General features: G+C 38.8%; 2 protein-coding genes and 1 long non-coding RNA gene across 3 annotated transcripts in view; all 3 read left to right on the top strand.

Moving 5' to 3' along the window:
* The window catches only part of LOC121370054 (protein FAM98A-like), a 39,952-nt gene extending 37,731 nt beyond the window's left edge, over window positions 1-2,221 (top strand). Inside the window, exon 12 of the mRNA XM_041495153.1 lies at window positions 2,160-2,221. Coding sequence (XP_041351087.1) covers window positions 2,160-2,221 — 62 coding nt within the window. The remainder of the gene's footprint in view (window positions 1-2,159) is intronic.
* Window positions 2,222-4,898: 2,677 nt separating this feature from the next.
* Window positions 4,899-26,699, top strand: LOC121371344. The gene is made up of 4 exons (XM_041497161.1): window positions 4,899-5,061; window positions 21,956-22,149; window positions 22,652-22,768; window positions 25,750-26,699. Exons 1-4 carry the CDS (start codon window positions 4,955-4,957, stop codon window positions 26,310-26,312), a joined length of 981 nt encoding a protein of 326 aa, XP_041353095.1. The 5' UTR covers window positions 4,899-4,954; the 3' UTR covers window positions 26,313-26,699.
* On the top strand, window positions 18,449-20,217 carry LOC121371345. The gene is made up of 3 exons (XR_005957790.1): window positions 18,449-18,507; window positions 18,650-18,789; window positions 19,897-20,217. It is a non-coding gene; the product is annotated as an uncharacterized LOC121371345 (long non-coding RNA).
* Window positions 26,700-26,718: the final 19 nt, after the last annotated feature.

The raw sequence follows: 26,718 nt of genomic DNA, 5'->3' as shown, positions 1-26,718 counted from the left end.
TCTGACACAGTCATCAGAGGAAACCCGCTACATTTTTCCTATGCATCAAGGGATGTTTTGTATGCACTTTACCACAGACAGGAAAGCACATACCACGGCCTTTGACCAGTCGTGATGCACTAGCTGGAACGAAAAAAAATCCAATCAGTTGAATGGATCCACCGAGGTGGTTCGATCCTGCGACGCAAGAACCTCAAGCGAGCACTCAAACGACTGAGCTAAATCCCGCCCCCACACTTTAACAACGATAATACAGCAGCCAACAGTAGTATATCATTACCAACGAATGTCCAAGTTCTGTATTGTCGATTTTGGCCGAGAGATTCCTTTCAACGAAGAAAATAAATACGAAAAAGTTTCCTGTTTAGTTAAAGCGATTGACTCTAGTTCTTAGACTGTAAAATATGTACGGGTGTTACACGTTGCATACATCTATTTACTAAAAATATAAATTTTGGCAAACCCAACCAAGAAGAAAGAAAAAAAGATAGAAAAAAGAAGAACCAAACCCCCCCCCCCAAAAAAAAAAAAAAACCCAAACAAACAAACAAAAAACCAAGAAAGAAAAAACAGAAAAAGACAAACAAAACCCACAACAAAACAAAAAGAAAGAAAGAAAAACCCCAAAAGAAAGAAAAAAGAAGAAAAATGAATGAATGAATGAATGAATGTTTAACGACACCCCAGCACGAAGAATTCATCGGCTATTGGGTGTCAAACTATGGTATAGGAGAAGAAGAAAGAAAGACATGTTTTATTTAACGACGCACTCAACAAATTTTATTTACGGTTATATGGCGTCAGACATATGGTTAAGGACCACACAGATACTGAGAGAGGAAACCCGCTGTCGCCACTTCATGGGCTACTCTTTTCGATTAGCAGCAAGAGATCTTTTATATGCACCATCCCACAGACAGGGTAGTACATACCACGGCCTTTGATATACCAGTCGTGGTGCACTGGCTGGAACTAGAAATAGCCCAATGGGCTCACCGACGGGGATCGATCCCAGACCGACCGCACATCGAGCGAGCGCTGTACCACTGGGCTACGTCCCGCCCCTTAAAGGGACACGCCCTAGTTGTTAACCATTACGCCGTTGTTTTTCGCTATTAAACCCATTTTTCACAAATAAAATTACACTTTACTTACATTGTATTATTTAGAATATACATTTCCATTCACCTGAAGTGTTTTTTGGTAATCCTGGTAATCCTGATGTTTGTAATACCACGAAATGCATTTTTTTGTATTTCTTAAAAACGCACGCGCCACTAAGAAAAAACCGTTGAGCAGACGAGGTCCAATCTATTTTTAGAAGGGATCTTCCCGTTTCAACGTCACAGATGTTGGTATACCACGTGTCCGTTATCATTTTGGTTCGGTTTGTTTTCTCGTGCACGGTTCGCGCTATCAACATCCGATTTGTTGTCGTTTGCTTGTCGTTCATTTGTGAGGTTTTTCTTCACAGTTCGTGCACCTTTTCATTAACAATAAAGTTCAGACAAGTAAGTATCTCAATACAAAACGTTACAAACCCTTAAAACCAATAAGTCTTACGATATCTGGAGAGGACAGAATAGTTGGAACATGCCCAGGAGAGGTGAAAGGAACGCACCCCAAGTCTGTGTGCACTCTGGGAAATATGTCGTGAGATAGGCATTTCTGTGCTTCGAGCGACATCTACCGGTGACATCAGAATACTAACTTTCAAAATTATTTCAAGTAATTGAGTCACGGGGATTCCCATGGTATTTATCGATATAAAACCTTCTTTTTCACTCCATTTTATAAAAACGTGATCTAAGTGTGTTACAGGTTTGTAGATTAACCAGAATTATAATTTATTTTCGCGGGCTGAAACTAGGGTGTGCGACTTTAAGAAGAAGAAGAAGTACGTATCTCAAAAACTAGGGTCAGCAACGTTAAAAGTGCCTTTTTAAATATAAAAGTGATCTTTTTGTCTAGCTAGAGATGACTCTATTTCTTACTGCTTAAAGTCGCAGACCTTATCTTTCAACCCGTGGAAAAGGACACTAAGTTTGGTTAACCTACAAACGTGCAACACATTTTGGTAGTTATAACAGAGTGAAACAAGAGTATGTGACCTTGACCTTAGTATGTGTTAGGTAATGAATGACCTTGGTATGATACAGGTCTTAGTATGCAGGTGCGTGACCGACTTGAGCAGGGGGTCAATGTCCACCCGTATCCCTGACCTAGTTAGAGGGGCCGTGCTATACTGTCTGTGGGATGGTGTATATAAAAGATCCCTTGCTACTAATAAGAAAGTGTAGCGGGTTTCCTCTGTTAAGATAAAAAAGGTCATTATTTGTACAAATTTCATTCTTATAAATGAAAAATTCACTCTGTATTAAAACAAAAAACATCAGTGCAGTTATGTTTAATTACATCCTATATATATCTTTTAATCACATATCGAAAAAATGTAACAACAATATGATTCAATTTCTTCTGCCAGGTATATTATAACGTGGACCAACATTACATATGTGGTGTTACACTCCTGACCTTCCACAAACTTGTATATCTAAGCCACAGCACATTTATTATGGAAACTTGCATTAATTAAATATTTTAAAAAGTTAATAACAAACTTGCGCTGTGCTGAAAAAATTAAATAAAAGCTCAATGAACACATGAGGTTTGCATGTTAACAAACAATGGAACCAGAACTTACACATCTTCTGAGCTTCTTTGTCATTAAGGTGAAAATATTCAAGAACCCATTTGTTCACTACGTTTAAGATTCAGCTACAGATAAGATTTTGGGATTTTGAACTTCAGCAATAGTAAATAAGACTTCGTATATTTTTTTAATAATTACAATAGGTAATGACATTCTAATATCCAATTTTGTTAATAGTTAATAATTTTTATGTATTGCAAAAGAGAGAGTTGCAACGGGCGAGAAAAGTTGTTTGACAAAAGAAAGAAAGAAAAAAAAAAAAAAAAAAAAAATATTTAACGACGCACTCAACACATTTTATTTACGGTTATATGGCGTCAGACATTTGACAAAAGAACTTCAATATCTAATATTTTATGCTAATATTAGTTGTATTTAACTAAAAGTAATTTTATTGGCCTTGGTGATGTAGTGGCTAAGTCATCGGACAAAAGACTGGTAGGTACTGGATTCGCCTCCCGCTACCGGCTCCCATCCAAAGGGAGTTCAACAACATACAAGTTTTATATCATGATTCGACTCGCGAATAATCAAACTAAAGAAATGTGGCATCAGCTTCAGCAAAACATGCGTAGTTTAAAACAGTAGTTAGTGACCATTTGGTTGTCCACGTTTCCCATTCTGTAACAGACTGTCATCTAGTCCTAAACCAATTAAACCACATTTTTAAATTATTATTAAAAGTACAATAAATATAGTTTCATATGGATGTGAAGCATTATACATACCGCAGGTCTTTTGGAAAATCAATAAGTATTCGCATACCGGCGTCTATGTTACTGCGCGCATGTTGGCACTAGGTTAAGCGGTTTTCATTAAAGGGACACGCCCTAGTTACGGCTAGTTGTTAACCATTACGGCGTTGTTTTTTCGCTATTAAACCCATTTTTTTCACAAATAAAATTGCACTTTACTTACATTTTATTATTTAGAATACACATTTCCATTCACCTGAAGTGCTTTTTGGTAATCCTGGTAATCCTGATGTTTGTAAAACCACGAAATGCATTTTTTGTATTTCTTAACAACAGGCGTGCACTCGAGGTCCAATCTATTTTTAGAGCGAATCTTCCTGTGTAAACGTCACAGACGTTGGTATACCACGTGACCGTTATCATTTTTGGTTCGGTTTGTTTTCTCGTGCACGGTTCGCGCAATCAACATCCGATTTGTTGTCGTTTGCTTGTTGTTCATTTGTGAGATTTTTCTTCACAGTTCGTGAACATTTTCAGTAACAATAAAGTTCAGACAAGTAAGTGTCTCAATACAAAACGTTACAAACCCTTAAAACCAATAATTTTGCTAAGTCTTACGATATCTGGAGAGGGGATACAACCAGGACAGAACAGTTGGAACATGTCCAGGAGAGGTGAAAAGAACGCACCCCAAGTCTGTGCGCACTCTGTGAAATTTGTCGTGACGTAGGCATTGTTGTGCTTCGAGCGACATCTACCGGTGACATCAGAATACTAACTTTCAAAATTATTTCAAGCAATTGGGACATGGGAATTCCCATGGTATTTATCGATATAAAACCTGCTTTTTCACTCCATTTGATAAAAACGTGATCTAAGTGTGTTACAGGTTTGTAGATTAACCAAATTATAATTTATTTTCGCTGGATGGAACTAGGGTGTGCGGCTTTAATATGCGGAAATAAAGTTGCACCTGGCGTGATATGATGATGTTACAAATTGATAAGTATGTCAGAATCACGGGATTCAGTATGATGCATCCACGTCGTCGTCGATTAACCTACTTTTAGGTCTCTGTCAGTAGATCGCACAGAATCCAGTCAATTTGCGTGTCCAGACAACCAATTGGCACATAGGTAGAGTTCATCAAGACTACATTCATCGACAGCGATCAACGCTAACGTTCGCGAACCATTTTACTGGTTTCCCACGTGATCTTTTATTTTAACTTGAAGTAAATCAGGGTTTGGTTCTGTGGGGTTTTTGTATGTGTTTTTTAACAACAAATACTATGATATTTTAAAAAGACTTTCCTTCATACAAGATAGCACATACCACGACTTTTGATATGCTTGACGTGGATCATTCCTTGGAACGGGAAATAACACTCTGAGAGGGTCTATAAAACCGAATCTTTGCCACTGAGCTACAACCCACTCCTTTGGTATGTTAATATATTTATTATATTTAAAATTATTAATTTCAGATGGATAGAGTAGCGTACCAGAAGAAAGTGTCAGACTATTTCTCTGCGGCTTGCGTTCAGATGGTGATACAACTGGCGAAGGATGTGGGGATTCTTGACATCTTGTTCTCTGCAGAACAACCACTGACCTCCGTGGAAATAGCAGATCAAGGGAAGCTTAAAGAAAGGTAGGTAACACACGAAACATATGTAACATGTAGGATCAGAATAAACACGAGACCGGTGGTGGGGATATAAGGCTATTAATAGAAAAACTAATTTTACGAGGTAGAGAAGAGGCATTGCTTCAATACAGATATTCAAGACAATTTGCAATTATTATTTTTTAATTAAGTACGGTTTATAGGCCTACGTGAAGGCCGGAACATGATACTCATTTTACTTGGGATTCGACTACGGTCTCACTACACAGATGTCGTATGCCATTGAAACCCATGTTAAATTGCCCAGTTTCAAATGAAGATTGCCAATAGAACGGGTTCTCGTTGGCACTAACAACATAAACCATTGCGAACATATATTATATAAGCATTTATTTTCGCTCCAAAACTGAGAACATGTCCATCTCAGTTTTTTGCTACATAACCGCATCTGGCTGTAGTACCGGTCCGAACAGGTGGTTCATTAACCGATTCACTCCGGCTGTCTCTTGCGCTATAACACCCATGTCCGAAAAGGTCAATGCACAATATTACAAAATAACATGGGCAAAATACAGCCAGAAGGCTTACCATTAAACACACATACTGTTTTAACCATTCGCCGCTTCACCATTTCCTGAAAATTAATATGTGAACCATAACGTGTCACAATTAGGAACTATAGTGGACCGTGATCAGTGAACTCTCACCCGGAAGTCAACTGTGTAGTGAGACCTAAGCTTTTGCACCTTCTTACATAACATTGTTAACTTAAACGACTTATCAACTGACTTAGTTTAGCTAAATATAAAACTATTATACACTTTTCGCCATAATGTTTCAATTATGTATGTAGCACTGAATTTATAGAGTCGAATAATCCTATTTGTATTGATCTGAATTAATGTCTCGTAAAGTACTAACACAGTGTATACTTTTCTAAGGAAATAAAATGTAGGGGATAATTTTAAATGTGTGGTATGACCACTTAAAAAAAAGGGAAGTAAAACAATTTGGGGCCTACCATTACCTTATATCTTATGTTATATATAATTAATAGTGGCACCAAAAACCTAAATCGTTCTATTCTTTTACTATATAATTAGTAGGTGCATACTAAAAAAAAATCCGATCGGGCAGTTCAAAAAGAATAAGTTATACAATTAATTTAATATTATTTTAATTTATTAATTATCAAATTAGCCCTGGAGGATAAAGGATTCGCAAAGGGGGGAACCCCGCGCCACCGTCAGTCCGGCGTTCTAACAGGCGGGTGGCCCATGCGGTCAGTCCGGATTTCCACGGGGGGGGGGCTTCCGGGGGGGGGGGGAGGCCTCCTAACAGGCATCCCTACCGGCCCAAACCGCCAACGCCCTAACGCACCCTACCACGGCGTCCCCCCCCATCCCGCCCCCATCCCGCCCCCCCATCCCGCCCCCCCCCCAGGTTATCCATGCAACACAAGTGGGCCGTAGTTAAAGATGATATGAATGATCTGTGATGATGATAATGTAAGGCCCGCGAGCCGCCGCGTTGTTGTTGGAGTATTGATGTAGAGGTTGTTCCGATATTTGTGAGGTGTCCTCGCTGTTCTCCTCAAGCATTCGTGAGCTCTACACCCGAAGGGGTGCGTCACTTATACGGATGACAAACGTCATTGCTATATAACCCTCGGTGTCACTCAAGAAACCACTCAATCGTTAAGTGGGTGGCACCGAGTACCGGTCAAGGTTTTTTTGTTTGTATATATACAATAGTGACCGATCAAGTTAATACCGTTTAAAACCTGTTTAATTAAAAAAAAAGAGCATGTAAATTAAAATAATACTAATTTAAAATGCTAAGAGGAAGGTTTAACTACTATTTAATACATTTATTATAACAATTAATAAAAAATATAATCAATATACCATATATAATTAAAAGCTAAAACACATTCACACTCCAGCCATATATTCCGCCTGTGGCGGGCGGCACAGACACTGCCAGGTGTATGCGCCGCCAAGCCACGGCGAAAAAACAAACATTCATGCAGACGCTCTCACACTAGGTTCAGAAAGTAAGTTTTGGCCGGCTAAAAGCACGGACCGAATAGGAGACAATTATTTGGAGACCGAGTTCCGATTGGTTAGAAGTCGATCCCCATTCGCCAATAGCCCCAACACCCAATAGATAGTCATTTAAGTAAAAAGAACAGAAAAGGATAGGCGTACTGACAGAAACAGAAAGATAAAAAGAAAAAATACAGTGACTTTAGATGGAAGAAATTAATAAGAAAGGCCGCACATGGCGACGTCCCAAGGCAACACCCGGCAAGACCCGGCTCTCCGGATATCACCGAATGACTCCTCGGAAACGCCCGTGAGCGGCCGTCGTCAATTAAGACAGAAGAAAGAATACACAGTGTGTGTTAGAAGTGGAGCAGATCGATAGTCGACACTCAGTATGAAGAGTAGCCCGAGTACTCTGACTGTAAGAGAGCTAGACGGACATTTGGACATAAACACGCTCTCATTACAGTCAGAGACAAACCTATGTCTTTTTTTGGCAATTCCTGACTACCAAACGGTAGGCAACGAGTCACGCTCTAATACGACAACAATCCTATGTTTGACGTCAAATACCGTTACATCAATCATTTTCGAGTTAAGTGATACCAAAAAATCCACATATTAATCACTAATACACCTACTACAGAAAGAAACCCGACAGCACCCACATTCAGCTACGCTTCGTGACACTCCGTCGCAACAATTGCAAAGCTCGGCGATCTATTTCGAGACGTAGACCACGTGATCGCGCACTGGGCGATTCCGCCTTGTGCAGCAGTTACAGGGGCCGTCTCATAAGAGGAGGCAGTATGTAGCACATACGTTTGCCGTATCCTGTCGATAACACCCCAAATGTATCCTTCAAATTCAAAATGGAATGAATAATGTGTAATTATTTTGGTTTAATGACGTAATGAAATCCAAAGTCATCCAAAACGGCATTAGCCAACTCTTCACAGAGCGATGTGTTACTTTTTTAAATTTTAAATTGGGTATCGTTCAGACCAAAAACAACACCAAGGCGCAATTTAGTGATAATTTTTTCAGCTTTAGCATTAGTAGGTCTTTTCGAATTAATTTTAGGTTTGATTAGATAATGCCATAGTCTTTTTTTTGTGTTCCATTCGGTTTGCCAAAATTTCAAAACGTTTTTATGCGCTATGGCCATGACTTCATTAAAATTAATGTTAATGTTAATTTAAATTTTATCCATTAATAGGGCTTTTTTAGCTAATAAATCAGCGTTTTCGTTGCCAGAGACCCATTCCAGAGTTATAAATAGCCCTTTACTATTATTATAATTAATCATGTTTATAATTTGTTTAATTAAATAAGAACTCTTGAATTTAAGATTCTGGAGAGCCTGAAGTGAGCTCAAAGAGTCGGATAGGATAAGGAATTTTTGGGGAGCCGGGTAATTGATAGCATTAGTAAGAATCCACTTGAGCGCAGAGTAAATGGCCACCAATTCTGTAGTAAATACAGAAACGTGGTCTGTCACTCTGGCCTGGTGGGAGCTAGATATGTTAGGAAAGCTAGGCATGGCACAAAAGGCCATGCCTGCTTTACCAGAAAGAGGGTCCTTGGAGCCATCTGTATATATATGAATATGATCAGAATAATGATCATTTAAAGCTGCTGCATTTATATTTTTAAATGGTTCAAATTCTGTTTTTAAAATTTCCTTTCTTAAAAGCAAAGGGACATTCGGTGGTTTAATTAGCCAGGGTGGCACCAAGGGGGGAAGATATTTATCCAGATTAAAATCCAAGAGTTCTAAGTTGGATGCCATTCTATTGTTAAGGTTAACTGCGGAATTAATGTCAATATGTAGATATTCATCATTATTAGGTTTCATAGTTGCTACCGGATTTAGTGGTACTAGATTTTTAGCTTTAAACCAATGTTTAAGACAAAGCTGGGTCCGCCTAACATTGAGGGGGAGAATATTAAGTTCCACACGCAGGCTGTCATTTGGTGTACCCAGGGCAATTTTAGTTATTGTTCTAAGCCCTTTGTTATAAATTGATTCTAGCTTATCTAATTGGGTTGCAGAGGCACAGCAGAAGGCTTGAGCCCCATACTGTAACCTGGAGACGATAAAAGCTTCGAATATCATTAGCAGAGTGTGTCTGTCAGCCCCCCAAGTTGTTGCAGATATAACTCTAAGTAAATTAATATAATTATTACAGTTTTTAACTACTTCTGTTATGTGTTCCTTAAAGGTTAAAGCTGGGTCAAAAATAACTCCCAAAAATTTAACTGACTTTACTTGAGCTATGGGGTGATTATCTAGTGTAAGGTTAAGTTTATACCGTCTGTGACGATTAGTTGTAAAAAGAATAGCAGAAGTCTTAGATCTTGAGATGGTGACCCCCCAGGTTTCAGCCCAATTTTGTAGTTTATCTATATCTTTTTGAATATCTATTTTAATCTTTTCAATACACTTTCCAGATCGCCAAAAAGCTGTATCGTCAGCAAATAAACCAATACTCAGCTTGGTGTCCTTTCTAGACGAGTTAGTTAGGGCATCAGCTAAGTCATTAATAAAAATACTGAAAAGTGTTGGGGCTATTACAGATCCCTGGGGTATGCCATTCTCAAGATTAAGAATATCAGAAAAGGTTTCTGTAACATTAACAGTGAAAGATCTATTATTGATAAAACGTTCAATAAATGCAAACATGGGCCCTCTAATGCCCATGTTATACACCTTGATTAGTAGCCTGTGTCGCCAAACCATATCATAGGCCTTTTCCAGATAAACAAATATTCCGACCACTTTGTCACCATGACTAAAAGCATTTGCAATTTCAGATTGTAATCAAAAAAGGTGGTTGAAAGTAGAGTGGTTTTTTCTAAAGCCACTCTGGTATATGGTCAAAAGGTGGTTACTTTCTAGATAATAGCTGAGTCTGGAATTAACCATGGCCTCCATGGTTTTGCAGACACTGGATGTTAGAGAGATGGGACGGTAATTAGTAGGGTTAGTTAAATCTTTCCTTTTCTTGGGGAGGCTAACAACCTCAGCATGCTTCCATGCAAGGGGGAGATAACCTTGCTTCCAAGCTTTATTATAAAATTCCGGGAAAAGTCTGAGGGTAGCTTCAGGCATGTTTTGGAAAAAGATAGTTAAATTTATCCGGACCAAGGGTGGTACCCTTCCTGTGAGCAAAAGCCTCAGTCATTTCCTGGAGGGTAAAAGGAATATTATAATCTATAGTATAACTGGGAAATTTTGCATCCAGGGGTATTTTGTGGGTTTTTTCTATCATTTCTTTTTTGTTAGAGAACTTTAATGGGAAATTACCATTACTTGAATTTTTTTGGAAAGTTTGTCCGAATACTATAGCTTTTTGTTGATTAGTAGTATAAAGTTTATTAGCTTTTAATAAAGATGATTTTGGAACTGGTTTTCCCTGGATGCGTTTTATTTTTGACCAAACTTCTGTAACCTTAGATTTACTATTTAATGATGAGCAAAATTTACTCCATGATTCTTTTTTAAGTTTAAACAATTCTTGAGTAACTTTAAATTCCCTTTCTTTAAATTTACCTAAGTTATCTTGAGTTTTGTCTTTCTGGTAGTTTTTACGCATTTTATTTCTGTATTTAATAATTTTAGCGAGATTATCATTCCACCAGGGTACTGAGTTATATTTAACTTTAGCATTTGATATTGGGATAGTTTTATTTGCTATTATTATAATATTATCTATCAGATTCTTATTAAAAATATCTATGTCATTATTTCTAATATTTTCCGGCTTAAGATTCAAACACAATTGGTAGAAACCTGGCCAGTCTGCTTTATTAAAATTCCACTTTTCTTTAACTTTAGGTATTTCCCTCCATGTCCCATTTAAATTATAATGTGTAATGATAGGTAGGTGGTCGCTATTGAAATCATTAATGACCTGCCACTCACATTTAGACGCCATCCCCTCTGAGACCATAGTGAGATCTAGCCAGGTCCAGGAATGGTAGGAGTCAGAATAAAAGGTGGGTGACCCATCATTTAAACAGACAGTTTTAACAGTTTCCATAAATTGTTCCACAATAAGCCCTTGTTTATCATTAGTGGTTGCTCCCCATAAAGAATTACGACAATTAAAATCTCCTAAAATAATTAAATTGTTAATTTGTGTTTTAGAAATAGAATCCAAGTAGTTATTAATAGTAAGTTTATTATGATGACTGCCTGGGTGGACATAAAAATTGTAAATATCTACATTCTCGACTCCGCCATACACTAATGCCCAAGACCTCACTATTATTACTGGTCTCTTTGAGCGGGATGCGGGAGTAGGACAGGTCATTCCTGACGAAGGTAGCTATGCCTCCTCTAGTAGAAAAATTATTATTATAAAAAAAACCGAAGTACCCTGGAATATTAAAATTAATAAAATATTTTTTTTTTTTAACTTTATCTTGATTACCAGTAGTTAGCCAGGTTTCTTGTATGCAGATGACATCTAGGGCCGGTTTAGCATTTTTAACATAATTTTTTAATTCGTCTCCATGGTTCTGTGATTTAATACCTTTAGCATTCCACTGGAGAATGGCGAAACCTTTATATTTATCTAGTTTAGTTTTAGTTTGTTTATTAGTGCTGTTATTGTTATTGTTATTACTGTTATTTACACTATTGTTGTTATTACTGTTATTATTAAGTTTGGATAAATAGTTAGGTGTTACTTTAGTTCTCTTGTCTCCCATAATTAGTTTGTAGCAATACTGTTTATTAACTCTATTAAATTAATTATTCTAGTCTACATTGTGATGACTAGGTGTGGAGACAAGAGTTGGTTTGGTCATTCTCGGTGCGTACCAATTAAAGCTATTTGATAGGACTTTAGGATCTTTAATCGTAATCCCGAGATGATGTGCAAAGGCTGAGCAGGCTGCGTGGGTAGCCGATTTAACAGCCGATTTAACAATTACCTCATCTATGTTCCCCTTGATAGAGCCCCCAGGGAACCATCCAGAAACAGCCCAGTTAAAACACGCAGAAGCTGTTCTGCTGTATAGCCCCCCTTGGCAGGTGGACGGACTCCTCCCTTGGCTTAGAGTTAAGTACCCGTATGGCTTCCTGATGGTGGTGGCACTCCTGACTATGTGTATAGTGCTGACCCTTACAGTTGGCACATTTAAGTGTGTTTTTACATGGGTTGTCCGTCCCCTATTTTGGGTGCTTGTCCCCACACCTAAAGCAAACTGGGTCCCCCCTAGAGCGACATTTTTTAATGCTGTGTCTAGGGGTGCAACGATACTGTCAAAACCGTATTGCGATATAAGAAACTGTATTGCAATATGTATTGCAATATAATTGATATTATTTATGGGTTGGGTTTTTTTTAATGAAAATAGAAGGCATAACTTTTTAATGATCTTTATTAGTTTCAGCTGTCAGGCTAAATGTTTTAGGCCATATTTTTATTTTTTAACACAATACTAGTCTACTAGAACACTGGCGTGACGGTGTCAAACTATTGATGATGATGATGATGATGATGATGACTAATTTAACGATGATATACCACTAATTTAACGTGTCCATATACCACTAGGGGGGGGGGGGGGGGGGGGGGGATCGAACATGCCCATCCAAAAATAAAAAAGAGTGACCTCGAGTAAGAGAAGAAGAAGAGAGGAAATTGGACTAAGAGAGGATTAATATTTATATATTGAAAAAAAAAAGAAGTAATTTCGACATAAAATTTTGAACGCAGATCTAAAAGTTTAAAGTCCGATCGATATGTCCACGTGAGTGGCCTTGTTAAGGCCGTTTGGGTGCACAGCTTAAAGGGACGAGATAGGTTGCATCCCGTCAAGAAAACCCCAAGATTGACAGTCGATAGACGTTGAAGGTGTACTGCTGTGCTGAAATAGAGATCTTGAGAAGCCGGATCTGTCTGAACGAGAGAGAGTATCAGACTAGGGTATAGTCCAGTCGTCATGGGTTGGTATAGTGGTGCGGACGGGCCCGACTCCGGAGGATACGAGATGGTATCACTATAAAGCAAGGTAAAGTCTAGAAAAAGAGTAGTAGGGGCCGACCCCGCTTCCTATTTCTTCTTAGAGTGGGTCAATCTTCCAGTACTGCTAGGACAGGCTCGGACATGTAGAGACTAAACGCGAACAACCGTGACCTTCTGCAGAATGGCCGTCATACGAGTCACGAAAAAACCCTGTCGACAGTCAGACGGAGAAATGACGTGGAAGCAAGGAATCTCGCTAAAAAAGAATCCAACCTGGTGGTGCAGGCTGTCGAAATGAGAAGCGTTCCAGCGTTCAATCAGTTCCAATGGCCGCATACATTCCAGTAGAAAACTTCATTTCGCTGACAAAAACAACGAAATGAGGGACCCCCCCCAAGTCGAGCACACGAAAGCACGTGCAGTGTGCACAGGCGAAACAAACACGTCTAAACGCGTGGAGCTCCAGACTGTGAATGGTCAAACTATTCATAAATTGTCACATTCGGAAATCCTTACTATCGGGCTTTTCCGTTGCTGCTCGCTTAACACGGAAATGTACGTATTGAGTCACAATGTTTCGCCAGATCGACCGAACCAGAGCCGAGGTTATTAGCCGAGGTATTTTGAACAATCGGCCGAAGTATTCCGAGTTCAGTGAAAAACAGCGAAGTGTGATTCTCATTTGTTGGTTTATTTGTTTGAAGATGATAGCCGTAGCCGTAGCCGTAGCCGTAGCCGTATTCCAACGTAAATGAACAACGAATGATAATGTGTAAGTAACAAAACATTTATTTGTAATTATCGTTAACTGGTTATTTTCACTTGACTTTTGACACGTTTTGTTTAGAAGTTAGAACCAAGTATAACCAACCGACCTATCACTTCGTATGCCAACAAGTAAGCCGACTACGCTTGACGTGATTGTTACATTTCCTGTCATCACCAATTAATAAAATGATGTGGTTTTTGTTTGTTTGTTTGCCTATTTCAAATCAAATAAGTTACAAGGAAAAAATATCGCGGTACGCAAAACTGTACCGCGGTTCGTATCGAGCTGATCAATTATCGCGGTATACCGGTATACCGGTTTATCGTTGCAGCACTAGCTGGCATTGTGCACATTTGATTGGTTTTGGTCTGAACAATAAGAGTGGGTATGATTGGGACCTGAAGATTATCAGGTCCACAGTTGTTTTTATTTTTTAAGAGGATGTCCCAATAGCCATTTCTCCACATTGTTACATTTTTGATATCAAGATCTGGATTTTCTTTTATTAAAATGTTTTGAAGTTGCACTGCAGACAGCGGTCCGGGTGGCATCCTGACCAGCCGTCTGCAAGTGAAATCTTGTATAGTAGAGCTATTGTTTACAGAAGTTTTTTGATTTTCTTTGTTTGTTTTATTACCGACCACAGTAAACTGGGGTGGTGCGGTTGGTCCCATACTGTGAAGGGGGGCGATCCCAGAACCGCCCTTAGCAGGTTCCACCCCTTTATAGAACGCATTGGGTAATTGAGTACCCTTGGTTAGTGGATTGGGACCAGGGGGTTTGGGTGGGAGTGGGGGGTACTCCTCTTCAAGTATTTGGTGATTAGTTTTTTTTTTTAGTGGTTCAACCCCGGGGCATGTTGATTTAAGAGCTAGTTTGCATTTACGGGGAGGGGATTTTTTGGTTGGGGAGTGCAAAAAATCTGTTCGAACTGGGTTTTTGTTTACAATGTCAAACTGAAGGCTGCGTTTAGATTTTTTGGATTTAACTTCAGTAAATTCTGTTACAAAGTTAGAACGGGAGACAGTGGCTATGGGACCGAAGATGTCGCACGGCTCGTCCCCCCATATTCCCTCCACAACCGGTGGGGTAGGTTTTTTTGGGAGGGGCTGTACAGTTTTTTTTGGAAGGGATTGGGGTTCGTGGGACAGATGCTCTAACACTAGGTTCAGATTTTAGTTTATTGCTTGGAGGTTCGGCTTTGTCCGTAGAGGGTAGTTTACTGTGTAGAGGCCTCCCGGCCATCTCCGAACCCGCTTCGGAAGGTGTCGGAGACCGCCGAGTGGCCTGAGAGTTGGCTAAAGACCACGTGTTGGGAATTTGATCGGGTTTACCTGGTGTTATCATGTTGATGTCTGTTGGGGGCGTGCGGACCTGAACGGAACCGTATAGAAAAGATGGTGAAAGACTTGTTGACGTTATTGGGGGGGGATAGAACTTAGTACTTGGAGATGGATATTTTGACTAAGTTGGGGGTCTTGGGTATAACCTAACTGGGAGTAGGAGGGGGTGGGGGTATGGTCCAGGCTCCTATTGGCGTCTATGGGTTCTTTGTAGATAGTCTCAAACAAGATTTCTACGCTGACACTGAGTTGGGATCGGGGCGGAGATAGAAGTAACTACCCAACTTGAGTAGGGGGGTTTCTGTTTTAGAGTGGATGAAAACTCTTCCATCCATGAGCCTGGTAAAAAAGAAGAGATAAGTTTCAAGACTGAAAGAGGCATCGGTCGAGATAGAGTTGATGGATTCTTGTAAGTAAAAATAGTCATATCTGGTTGGGTTTTTACCGGCGAAAAAAACTTGTTTAATTCCTGTGATGGGGGGTGGGGGAGGGGAGGTGGGGGGTTTGACAAAGATTTTACTTTTTTTGGCTGTTTCATCGCTGGTATATTTTTCATATATATCATCTGCCAAAAGTCGATAACGATTGGCAGTAGTGACATTATACTCACCCACCTCTTCTGTTGTTGAGTGGGTCACCTCCTCGGACACCCTTCTCTTTCTCAAGCCCTCATGATGTGGCGTAGGGGGAAGAAGCTTTTTCTTTTTCTTGACTGTCTTGATTGGAGATGGTGGTGGTGTCGGTGACCCACTGGCGTTTGTTGCGTCTAGTTGTATTTTGGCGCTTACCTCGCCAACAAAAACAGAGTCAGTGGTTGGGTTGGGACAAATACTTATTTCTGGGTGGGGTTCTTCTGGACGGTCTTCTTCCAAATGGATAACTAGATTGGTAAAACAAGAAGAGGTCACAGAGTCCTCATCGCTTTTATAGATTTTATTGTTAAGGTCAGCGGTGACTCTGGCGATGTTGACCCCCCGGGGGGTAGAGAATCCGGAAAAGATTCATCTGAGGGGTTCTCCTCGATATCTGATAAGGGGAGTTTTGTTAGCATGTCAGCCATGATAGCTCTGACTTCAATCCGGAATTGGGGGGGGGGGGGGGGGGGGGGGGGGGGGTATGGGGTTATGCGAGTCGTGCGACGAGGGGGTAGAGGCATTGTATGGTTTTTTTTCTACTATCTTGGGAGTACCGAAGGCATGGTCCCAGTCTAGTTGTTTATCTGGAGTTTTGGTGGAGGTTGTCTTATTATTTAGAACTAAGTCTAATTTATCTCCAGTCACAGAACTGTTTAAATCATTATTATCTGGCCTCAGACTAGAGTTATCGACCCATTTGGTTGTCCAAAATACGGAAACTAATGCGAGAAAATATAGTTTTCTTGTGATGTGAATATGTGCACTTGGTTTACACTGGATACTGCATAATGTCCCCCAGAGCACATTGAAGTCATGCAAAATTTGTGTAAAATGCAGAGAAATGGGTGTGATTCGGTCCCTTAGCCCACATGTGTTTGTTTACATTGATATAACGCAGAAAAGAGCTGGACAACAGATGTCGTCCTTTCGAGTGTTCAATGGGCCCAGGCAGGTAATGTTTCCCGTGAAATGCTAATGGCCTGGTGAAATTAATAAAAGTGCTACAGCCACTGGGGCTACATGAGAATACATAGTGAAATTAATTGTGGTCTGAGGCCTGATATAGTAGGATGTTTGACACAGGGTGACACATTTTGATACCTAATTGTGAGGTAACTATGACAGTTACAGCACTCAAAATGTACATGCTAATTGTCCAGATAGGTGGAAATCTGAAACTAATTAGTTTGGGTGGTGAATATTTTATTTTGTTTAATTAAATTAAATTTTATTATATTTATATTTTCAAAATTTGTAATTTCACAAATTATGACATAATTCAGCCTGCATTGTACCCCTATCAGGTCATAGGTCATTCTTTTCAATCAGGCTGTATCTCTACACCCTATGAGAGCCTCACTTTGAAGGTTAAGGTCAAATAAGTCAATATGGAGGATTTCTTCAATGATGTTTGACACAGGGTGACACACTTTGATACCAAATTGTGAGGTAACTATGACAGTTACAGCACTCAAAATGTACATGATAATTGTGCAGATAGGTGGAAATCTGAAAGTTATCAGTTTGGGTGATGAATATTTTATTTCTTTAAATTAAATTAAATTTTATTATATTTATATTTTGAAATTTGTAATTTCACAAATTATAACATGATTTGACCTGCATTGTACCCGTATCAGGTCATAGGTCATTCTTTTCAATCAGAATGTATCCCTGCACCCTGTGAGGGCCTCATTTTGAGTAATTGAGCTAATTGAATAAGTGAAAATGGAGGCTTTTTTTCAAAAATACCAGAGGGTAATTTTTTCAAAATGTGATCCTGGGCCAAATGGTGAATGTATAATGTGGAATGGGCCTCCCAGACCAAATGGATATGGTGCTATTAAGTTCAAATCACCAATCACAGGCCAGTATCGTACAGTAAATGCTCACAGATTAAGTTTCATGGTCTTTAATAAGGAGATGGACCTAGATGGCAGTGACATCAGTCACCTGTGCCATAACCGTCTTTGTATGTTTAAAGATCACTTATCTGCTGAGCCACATGCAATTAACAGCTCGCGCATACAATGTGTGAACCGGGATGTCTGTCAGGGACATGGACAATACCCTCCCTGCCTCTTGCATCTCAAAATGCATGACATATAAGAATGTAAAACAATAACAAAGTTTAATTTAATGAAATATTTTATGTCATAAAATCACATATAAATATCACATATAAATATCACATGATACATTTATTCAAAAGCATACATTTATTCACATTACTATTTTTTATTGTTTAAAGTCAGTCTTCAATGTCTAGGGTTCATGTCCACAGCAGAAATGCTATCATGCAAACTGATAGTTCCTATATTATATGTATCACTTGAAAGTTTGTGACAAAAATTACTTTGAATAACTGTGGTCACAGGAGTTGTCTGTTCTTTGACTGTCAATATCTAATAATCCTTTCTTGATCTCTGTGCAAATGTTTATATCGTAAGTGATCTCTAATTTTACTTCCTTGCTGGACTAAGTGCCTTTTAATCACCTGTGGATTGTTTTGATATCTTTTTTGATAGTCCGACTCTTTGTCCATCTGACACAGTGAACGCCTCACCCGAGCTGACAGTTCGATGCCACAGTACTTGCACTTTTCTATCATCGATGTTCCCGGGGCGTTGTTCAGCCTGTGGATGGTGGATGCAGCTCTCCCAGTCATCGTTCGTGAATAGTTCACATTCTTAGGTAAGGAAACACTGACAGAACGGTTCGCAGCCTCACATTTCTGTGTGTCTGTATACAGTTTCATTTGCTCTACAGCTGAAATACTTAGTTTAATCTTCAGAAGTTCCAGTACTAACATTTTGTCATTTTCATTCATATTCAGCTCTGTGATTCTGTGTGTACCCAGGAACATGGATCGGGGCCACCAGTTGTTCGTTATTCCTCCACTGCAGACGACCGAGTACCGCGAACACTTTGAACAGTCACCACTGTAGCACGAAAGTGTTGATTGCAGAACCTTTGGTAAGTTTTGTTTCAGTACACCGATATTACCAGTGTGTAGTTTCATCAGTTCTTTAAGAATTAAACTGCACCTTGCTTTCATATCCTGGCTGAATACCTTCTGTGCTTCACGCTTTTGTTCACGGGTGGACCCAGTAAACATGTCGGGACTGAAGTTAGCTTTGTAACACTTACGAAACTGACTCTGACCTAAGTGGGTTGGATCAGCTAGCTGCTGCACTTTCCACATTGGATGTAGAAGTTTCAAAGCACTATCAACTCCAGCAGATGATCTGGAATCTCCATCTGTTGTGATGTATTTTATGAGAATACCTTGTAGAGCCAAGTCTGTTCCGATATCTTTTCCCATCTTGTATTCCGACAGCGGAGCAAATGGCGGCAAGTTTGCTGTGCAGTCAGAATGACTACCGGGACACGTCACATGAATACCTTTGTTTCTTAACCAGGCTCCGGTCCAACAAAGTTTATTCTGGAAGCAGGCACTTACAATGAATTTTCTTTCAGTCATTGTTTCACACGCAAGTCCTATAGCTTGTGATGCATTCTGGCCCGGTTTCTTCCGACTTGTTATTGTCGTGGAGTTGTATCTCCCATCCATGGCTATGTTAATTTCATCACGTTCATTTCCACGTTTCATGTTAATGTCTTTCAGTAGCTCAACTTTTTGTGCCATATCTTTTTCATTTAGATCTGTTACAGCCGTTGATACCTTGTATGATGTTCTCTGCATGCTGCTCCGACACGGCGGTGGAATGTCCATGCCTGCCAATAGCACTCTCGCTCTCGTATTGCCGACGGGAGTATCTTGGAGACCGATAGCAAGACCCACATTAGTTTTTGCTGCATTTGGGCCAGGTTTATTTGTCTTCACCTCATTGTACAATTTGCTTTCAGGAGCAGTGAAGTCACAATTCACACAGTGTAGTGTGACTTTCCAACAAAGACCCCACTTAACCTCTTTTAATATTTGCATTTCAGGCTTGTCGCACTCAGGGGAAGCTGTTGAGTGGTATCTGAAAGCTGCATTCCATGCATCTACCATTCTGTCATTGTCCATTATTCTCATGCCTTCTTTGTCTTTACACTGTTGTTCTTCTTTCATTTCAGACGCAGTACATGTACTCGTAATGGGACGTAGCAGGTGGACTGGCTATGACGCACCTTCGCAATCTGGAGTGGATATGGTGGCTGAAGTGGAACTCGACTTCGTGACCAAGGCAAACTCGTCTATATTCATCCGGACTACTGGTCGCAACTTCTCAGTGTGAGATTCTGGACTTGCATGTTCATGCAGCAGAGTTGCACCCTTATTCCAAGGTGCATGTCCCTTCTTGAACTGTGTCTTTCGTCTTGTATTGCCTTCCATGGATGTGACTCGTAGTGTATAAAACAGTGAAATACTTATTGTGGTATGCATGTCCACCCTTATATATATGTTCATCTGTGATGTCACTTTCAGTTCTGATGCATTAAAACATTTCAGTGCAGTGGCAGTTGACAGCTTTTTTTTGTTGACTGTGTATTCGGTACTGCATCTTTGCAGACTGGTGCCCTGTCCTCTGCATTCAGGTGTGACCTGTTACAGTGTGCAGACACCTTGCTAATTACCCTCACCAGAATGACACTCGAGCAGTCCTAATTTGTAATTGGCATATATTGACTGTGTGCAGTATCAAAATTTTTACAGTTTTAAAGATTAAATTTTGTTTAAAAAGAGAACTTTGTGGGAATTTTTTTTTTTGAAAATGTATCAATTTAAATTAAATTGAATTTGTTTTTGAAAAAATCATATTCCTGCCAACTGCTATATTTCAATTGCAGAGAACACAATAAGGAGCAAGTTTCTTTTTGTTGTTCAGAAAAATGTCTGTAACTTTTAAAGTTATTGCATAATTACTAGTCCACTATTGGGAATAATTTGACGCAGATTGCCGCCTTTTGCGGCACAGGCAGTCCCCCATTTCACAGGCTCCAATAGCCATATTTGGTATCAAATATTCTTTTTATTGCCTGTATGCAACTTGACATATGTATTTAAATGCCATATGTGAGTTTGAGTGTCATGGTGAAAACAATTTTGGTCTGATAGGCCTCAGACTAGAGTTATCGACCCATTTGGTTGTCCAAAATACGGAAACTAATGCGAGAAATATAGTTTTCTTGTGATGTGATTAATGGCTGGGGAGCTGCTTAGTATACTGGATTGTTACACTGGGTTTGACAGGTAAGAGGATGCAGTTAGTGAATATGTGCACTTGGTTTACACTGGATACTCCATAATGTCCCCCAGAGCACATTGAAGTCATGCAAAATTTGTGTAAAATGCAGAGAAATGGGTGTGAAATATAAAACTATTATACACTTTTCGCCATAATGTTTCAATTATGTATGTAGCACTGAATTTATAGGGTCGAATAATCCTATTTGTATTGATCGGAATTAATGTCTCGTAAAGTACTAACACAGTGTATGCTTTTCTTGTATTGTTTTACCTGAATGTTAAATGAATAACAGAAGTCACAAGTTATTTTTCCTTTCCAACATGAACTATTGTTAACGTGGTAATACAGATAACGTATGTCTCAGATCTTTGGTGAATGACACACAGGTCTCCCGATAGAGTTGACATTGTGAGTGAGAACCTCAAAGGTACGAACAGTAAAGCTGCTCTCCTTGGATCTCCCTTTTATGTATAGAAAACGAATATTTAGAAGATACATATATTTGTTGACACGTAATTGTCATGGTTTATAGTCTTTAGCTGTTAAGCTGGAGGCAACCATGCATAGTGTCTTTCATTGCTGTAATTTAGTTTCACACTAATTGGTCTGATTGCTAGCCCCTAATTAACTCAAGACTAAGTTATTGCATAAATGGCAGGTGACAATAATAATGGATTGAATAGTATATGAACAGCTAAATATATAAATTGTATTTAAATATACTGTTAAATCCCGTTGGTTCGAGAAAGTGTTTGACCCATCGGGTAGTTCGACCTATCAATTCGGTTTTTAACATTGTGTAAGTGTAACTCGGGACTACATTTTTGGTTCGAGCGTTGCGGTTTCTCGACCCTTTCGAGTTCGACCCAACAAGATTCTACTGTAGTTGTAAATGTTGCACTGTGAAAGTACTAAACATCCGTGCTTATCACCATCTCTTTTAGATATGTGAGAGAGATTCTTGCAGCCTTAGCCGCGTCAGAGGTAATACAGGTGGATGACAGTTCGACAAAGTTCCACATTCCTGAAGACCACAAGAGCGTTCTTCGAGTAATGTCTGCTTACAGCAAACTAGAGCAACTGATGGTTGAAAGGATGAAACGAATGAAGGATGTCCTCACCAAAGATGGTCCAGACGGTATTCAGGAGAACGTTTTACAATTTTGCTTAGCTAGTACTGAACAAATATATATAACAGAGAGAGCAAGGACGGATTGGAAAAATCCTCGGTCCAGTCAGAATTCCGTGCCCCTATTACACAGCTCATCCGAGGTGCGATTGGTCGCAGGATCAATTTTCCCCAGTGGAGTCGGTGTTTCTCCTGTGCACACCAGTCCTTTTGGATTGGTATAAGCATCAAACGCCACGTGGTATCTTCTGTTCTCTCTGTGGTAAAGTCATATCGCACATAAAACCTGCATCACTTGTTTCTTGTTCTGTAGGAGTAGCTTATCTGTTTACAACGTGTTCCCTCTTTGTTTTTCAGTTGACAAAGTATCAACAAAGCATTTGTCAGACACCAAATAACCATAGTTTGTTAAGATATTTTTAAAATTAATATTTGTGTTCTTTTCTGTGTCTCCTCAATTAAAATGATACAGTATCGAATGATAAACATAAATATTTTAATTTTATTTCAGGAATACGAATTGATGCTGCTGCCTTTGAAGCGATGGAAGAGAGAAGGACGGCATCACAAGATACTATCATTGACAATGACATCCTACCCTGTGTACCGGACGTTAAGAATTTGCTAGGTATTTTGTTGTCGTTACACTATACTATAGTGGTATTGTTTCATCGTAGCGTTACATAGCTAAAGGGTATTTTGGAAGGTATAATGTGTTTTACTTTATATTAGACTTACTTACGTAGTACATGATAAAGCTATCTAACATCTATAAAACTATATGTGGGACAGACGGACGGTAAAACAAACAGACATACAGACAGACAGAAAGACGGAGATGAAACCTATAGTCCCCTCCAGTTGGATCGGTAGGGGACTAAAACGAATCACATGCACAATAGCAAGTTCTTAACCGACAGCAATTTACGAAACTTATTTACCTAAAATAAAACTCGTAAAATACTCAATTACCGTGTTGGGAGTTCCAAAAATGGCCTCTAAAAGGTACTTCTTCCTCAAATGAATTTGAGCAATATTTCTATAATATATTTACTGTTCATTCCTTGAAACCTGTACTCGCACACAAAGTGGCAGTCCTCCTACATATAGGGTTGAAACCATATAGCATGATCAAGATTCGCTCTTCTCTGTAGGCAAATCATCATACAGTGAGTCAGGGCTGCATATCCCGACATTTTCTACCATGGCCCGTCTTGGAACCACTCTTGTGAAGAGATATGGTATTGCGTATTAGTCCAGGAACATTAGGTCAAAAACAGAGTTAAACCCTAAAATAAATAGTACAGAGCTGAAATTTTCAGAATAGTTGCAGAATATTATTAGTAGTAACATATCAAAAGTCACCAAGTTTCCGAGGTGCGCTAACTTTACAGAGACGTAAATGTATAATTATTTATCGTCCCGTAACCTGATTACGTCAGTAACCTATTTTCGTCTTCAACCTTTGAGAGCCCGTAATATTATTATAGGACTCCTATCGCGTGCATATTTTTAACAGTTGCGACTGGATATTTAAAACAAAAATAAGAATACAAGTTTTGTTATAGTATAAAGTTTAAAAAAAATTAAGAACAAAATTGTTATTGTAAGGATGTCTGTTTTTGCTGTTTGTTATTTAATGTGTATTTAATTATTAAGATAAATCATTTAACAGCATTTTTACGGACCTAAATGTGCAAACAATCTTTAGCGGTTTCGAATGAAGAAAAGTAGGCTACGTTTTCTTCATAAATCAAAACCTTTGTTTTGTCGACTTTAAATTTTACAGTAGCATAGACTATATGTCATATTACAATGTGCTATGGCTATTTTTTATATATATGAAGCCATATACGTTTCAATGAAAAATATATTTTCAGGAATGGGAAGGAAGCTGACGTGGAAATTATCAAAATTAGAGGCTTTAGTTTGTACACACGAATTTCACATCATCCATTCATTTGTATTGGCCATTAATATTTACAAGGCCGTATCTAACATGGATTAAGGGGCTGTTGCAAAGCCTGAAAGTACGAAAACCAAGTACCATATTTAGGTTAAAAGAGCCTTTTTGTGTACCTCAGGCTTTCTGCCAGAAAATTATTTGAGGGTACGTAATAAACTACCCCTACTAGGTAGTTATGCACATAAAATCTTTTCAGATTGGATACTTTATGTCATGTACTTTTACACATTTTAAAGAGTAGTTCTCTAACTATAATATTTCTAAAAATATTTTAAAAAATACATCAATTAATTTTAAGGGTACGCAATTTTACCCTTCGTACCCTCTGTCAGAAACCCTGTACCTGTAGTCTGATTCTTTGTCTAGGGTAGGCGTGGCCCTGTACAATGATAGCAACACAATAAGATAGTAAGAAAAATTAATGGTTAGAAACATAAACAAATTATTTCCGTTTTCCAGGTTTCGTCCTCAAGTATGAGAGCACAGGTCTTTTTAACAAACACTTCCAAAGTCCCTATATCAGAACTGCAACAGCATCATTCATTTCTTTTATTTTTTGTTCTTTTGTGTTCTTTTTTTTTTATGAACTATGTGTTTGGATACGCATACTTTACTAATTTTGTAAATAGCTCACAACAGATGATCCGCTTATTTCACGAATACGGCTGAAACGTTTTGCAGATATAACACACGTCATCTTGGTATCAAGACACATTGTTGAATTTAATAATATGTGTTCCTGATAATCCTGATATAGTCCTAGTTTTGGGGCATGCAAATAAAAATGCACATAGTGACTTTAATTGCTATTCCATTCTATTTTAAATCAAATAATTATAGTTTTTATTACTTTATCATAATAATTAATATTTAAAAATTAATAATCTAAATAAATTTGTTAAATGTATTATCCCGTTATCATCGAAGATGTCATTTTTAAGTAGTCTTGCAAAAGAAAAGTAGGCCTACCCTCAAGCGTATTTGTTTGTTGTTTTTAAATAAAAGACACCCATACATTTTAAAAAATGCTTAATCTTCTTCTTCTAATTTATATGAATCATATAATATTTTGCTGTCTTCAGTTTCTTTTATTCTTTATTTAAAAAATCCGACCGTAGATGTAAAAAATGTGCGCGCGATATCAAGATGAACTTGCTAAGGTAGATAACGAAAACAGGTATATGCGTAAACTGATTACATGACGATAATTATACATTTACATCTGTAGTAAAGTTAGCACACCTCGGAAACTTGGAGACTTTTGATATGTTATTACTAATGTTCTGCATCTATCCTGAAAAAAAAAATCGGCTATGTACTATTTATTTCCGGGTTAAACCCTAATGTTCCTGGACTATATGATAATGGCAGATTTGTAATCGTTGTGTATGTTACAGCTAACTATACACACCTGTGTAATTCTATATTGTTATACTGGTGAGTATATTCAAACATATTATCGTCAATTTCCTATCTTAAAAAAGATCCTTCATGATGGGGGCGAAGTACTCGATGCAGGTCCATCCACACCATGGGAGGATTTGGAATAAAAACAAACTGGCCTCCTTGTAAAGGTGGCCGCTTAATATAATGGCTCGTAAGTGTTTGAGATAGGTTTGATTGCATTGTTTTTCATTTAACAGAAAAGGGAATACATGTTGCCGAGTTCGGGTGTGCTCAGGGCATCATACTTCTGAACCTTGCAGCACGATATCCCAAGTCGACGTTCCTTGGCAGCGACATCTCAGAGTCCTGTCTCGAGAGAGGTCGAACATTAGCCGCAGACAGAGGACTCACAAACATCACGTTCCAGGTCTACAATGTACTCGACCTACCCGACACCGTTAGCGACAAGTTCGACTGGATTTTCCTACGAGACGCCCTACATGACTTGCCGAGCCCAAGCAAGGCACTGCGATCTGTTAAGAAAGCTTTGAAGAAAGATGGAACCGCGAGTTTCGTTGATTTCGGAATGCAAGGCATGCTAGCAGACCATGTACGGGATATCTTTTGGGGTCGGATGTATTCGCTCAGCACATTCTTCTGTATCCCCGAGAGTTTCCAAGGTGAACATTCCGATGCCTATGGTCCCTGTTGGAGTGTGGAAAAGGTTCGACAACTGATGGATGAAGCTGGATTGACTTTAGTTAACATGGTGTTCAGCGAGAGGCACACCGGTGCCGTGCACTATGTGTGTAAACAGTAACGTCATGCGTCAGTGAAGTTTTAATTTACTCACATAGAGGGTGTTCACGTACAAAATGGTTGGATCCAATCAAAATATAGTTTACAAAAATATGCATATTTATAAGTTTGTTCGATTCGGGAATAGTCGGATGAAAGTAATTTTTGTCGGAAGTGACCGATTTAATGTAATGGCAGCAAATCATGTCTTGGGTCTTTTGGAGGTGATCATACTTAATTTCAAATGGAGACATAGAAGGCCCTATTTGTTTTGTGTGAAAATTTTAGAAGTTGTATAAATATATTTGGTTATGATTTTATATTTCTAAAAGTTTTGATTAATCAACTTTAACAATAACCAAATCCTCACTAAAATTGTTTTCTTAGTAAGCCTACTAGTACTACGTACTACGCCATTACATTAAATC

The sequence above is a fragment of the Gigantopelta aegis genome, chromosome 4 (assembly GCF_016097555.1).
Source record: "Gigantopelta aegis isolate Gae_Host chromosome 4, Gae_host_genome, whole genome shotgun sequence".
Lineage (NCBI taxonomy): Eukaryota > Metazoa > Mollusca > Gastropoda > Neomphalida > Peltospiridae > Gigantopelta > Gigantopelta aegis.
The sequence above is the reverse complement of the archived record's forward strand: the minus strand, read 5'-3'. Positions and strand labels throughout refer to the sequence as shown.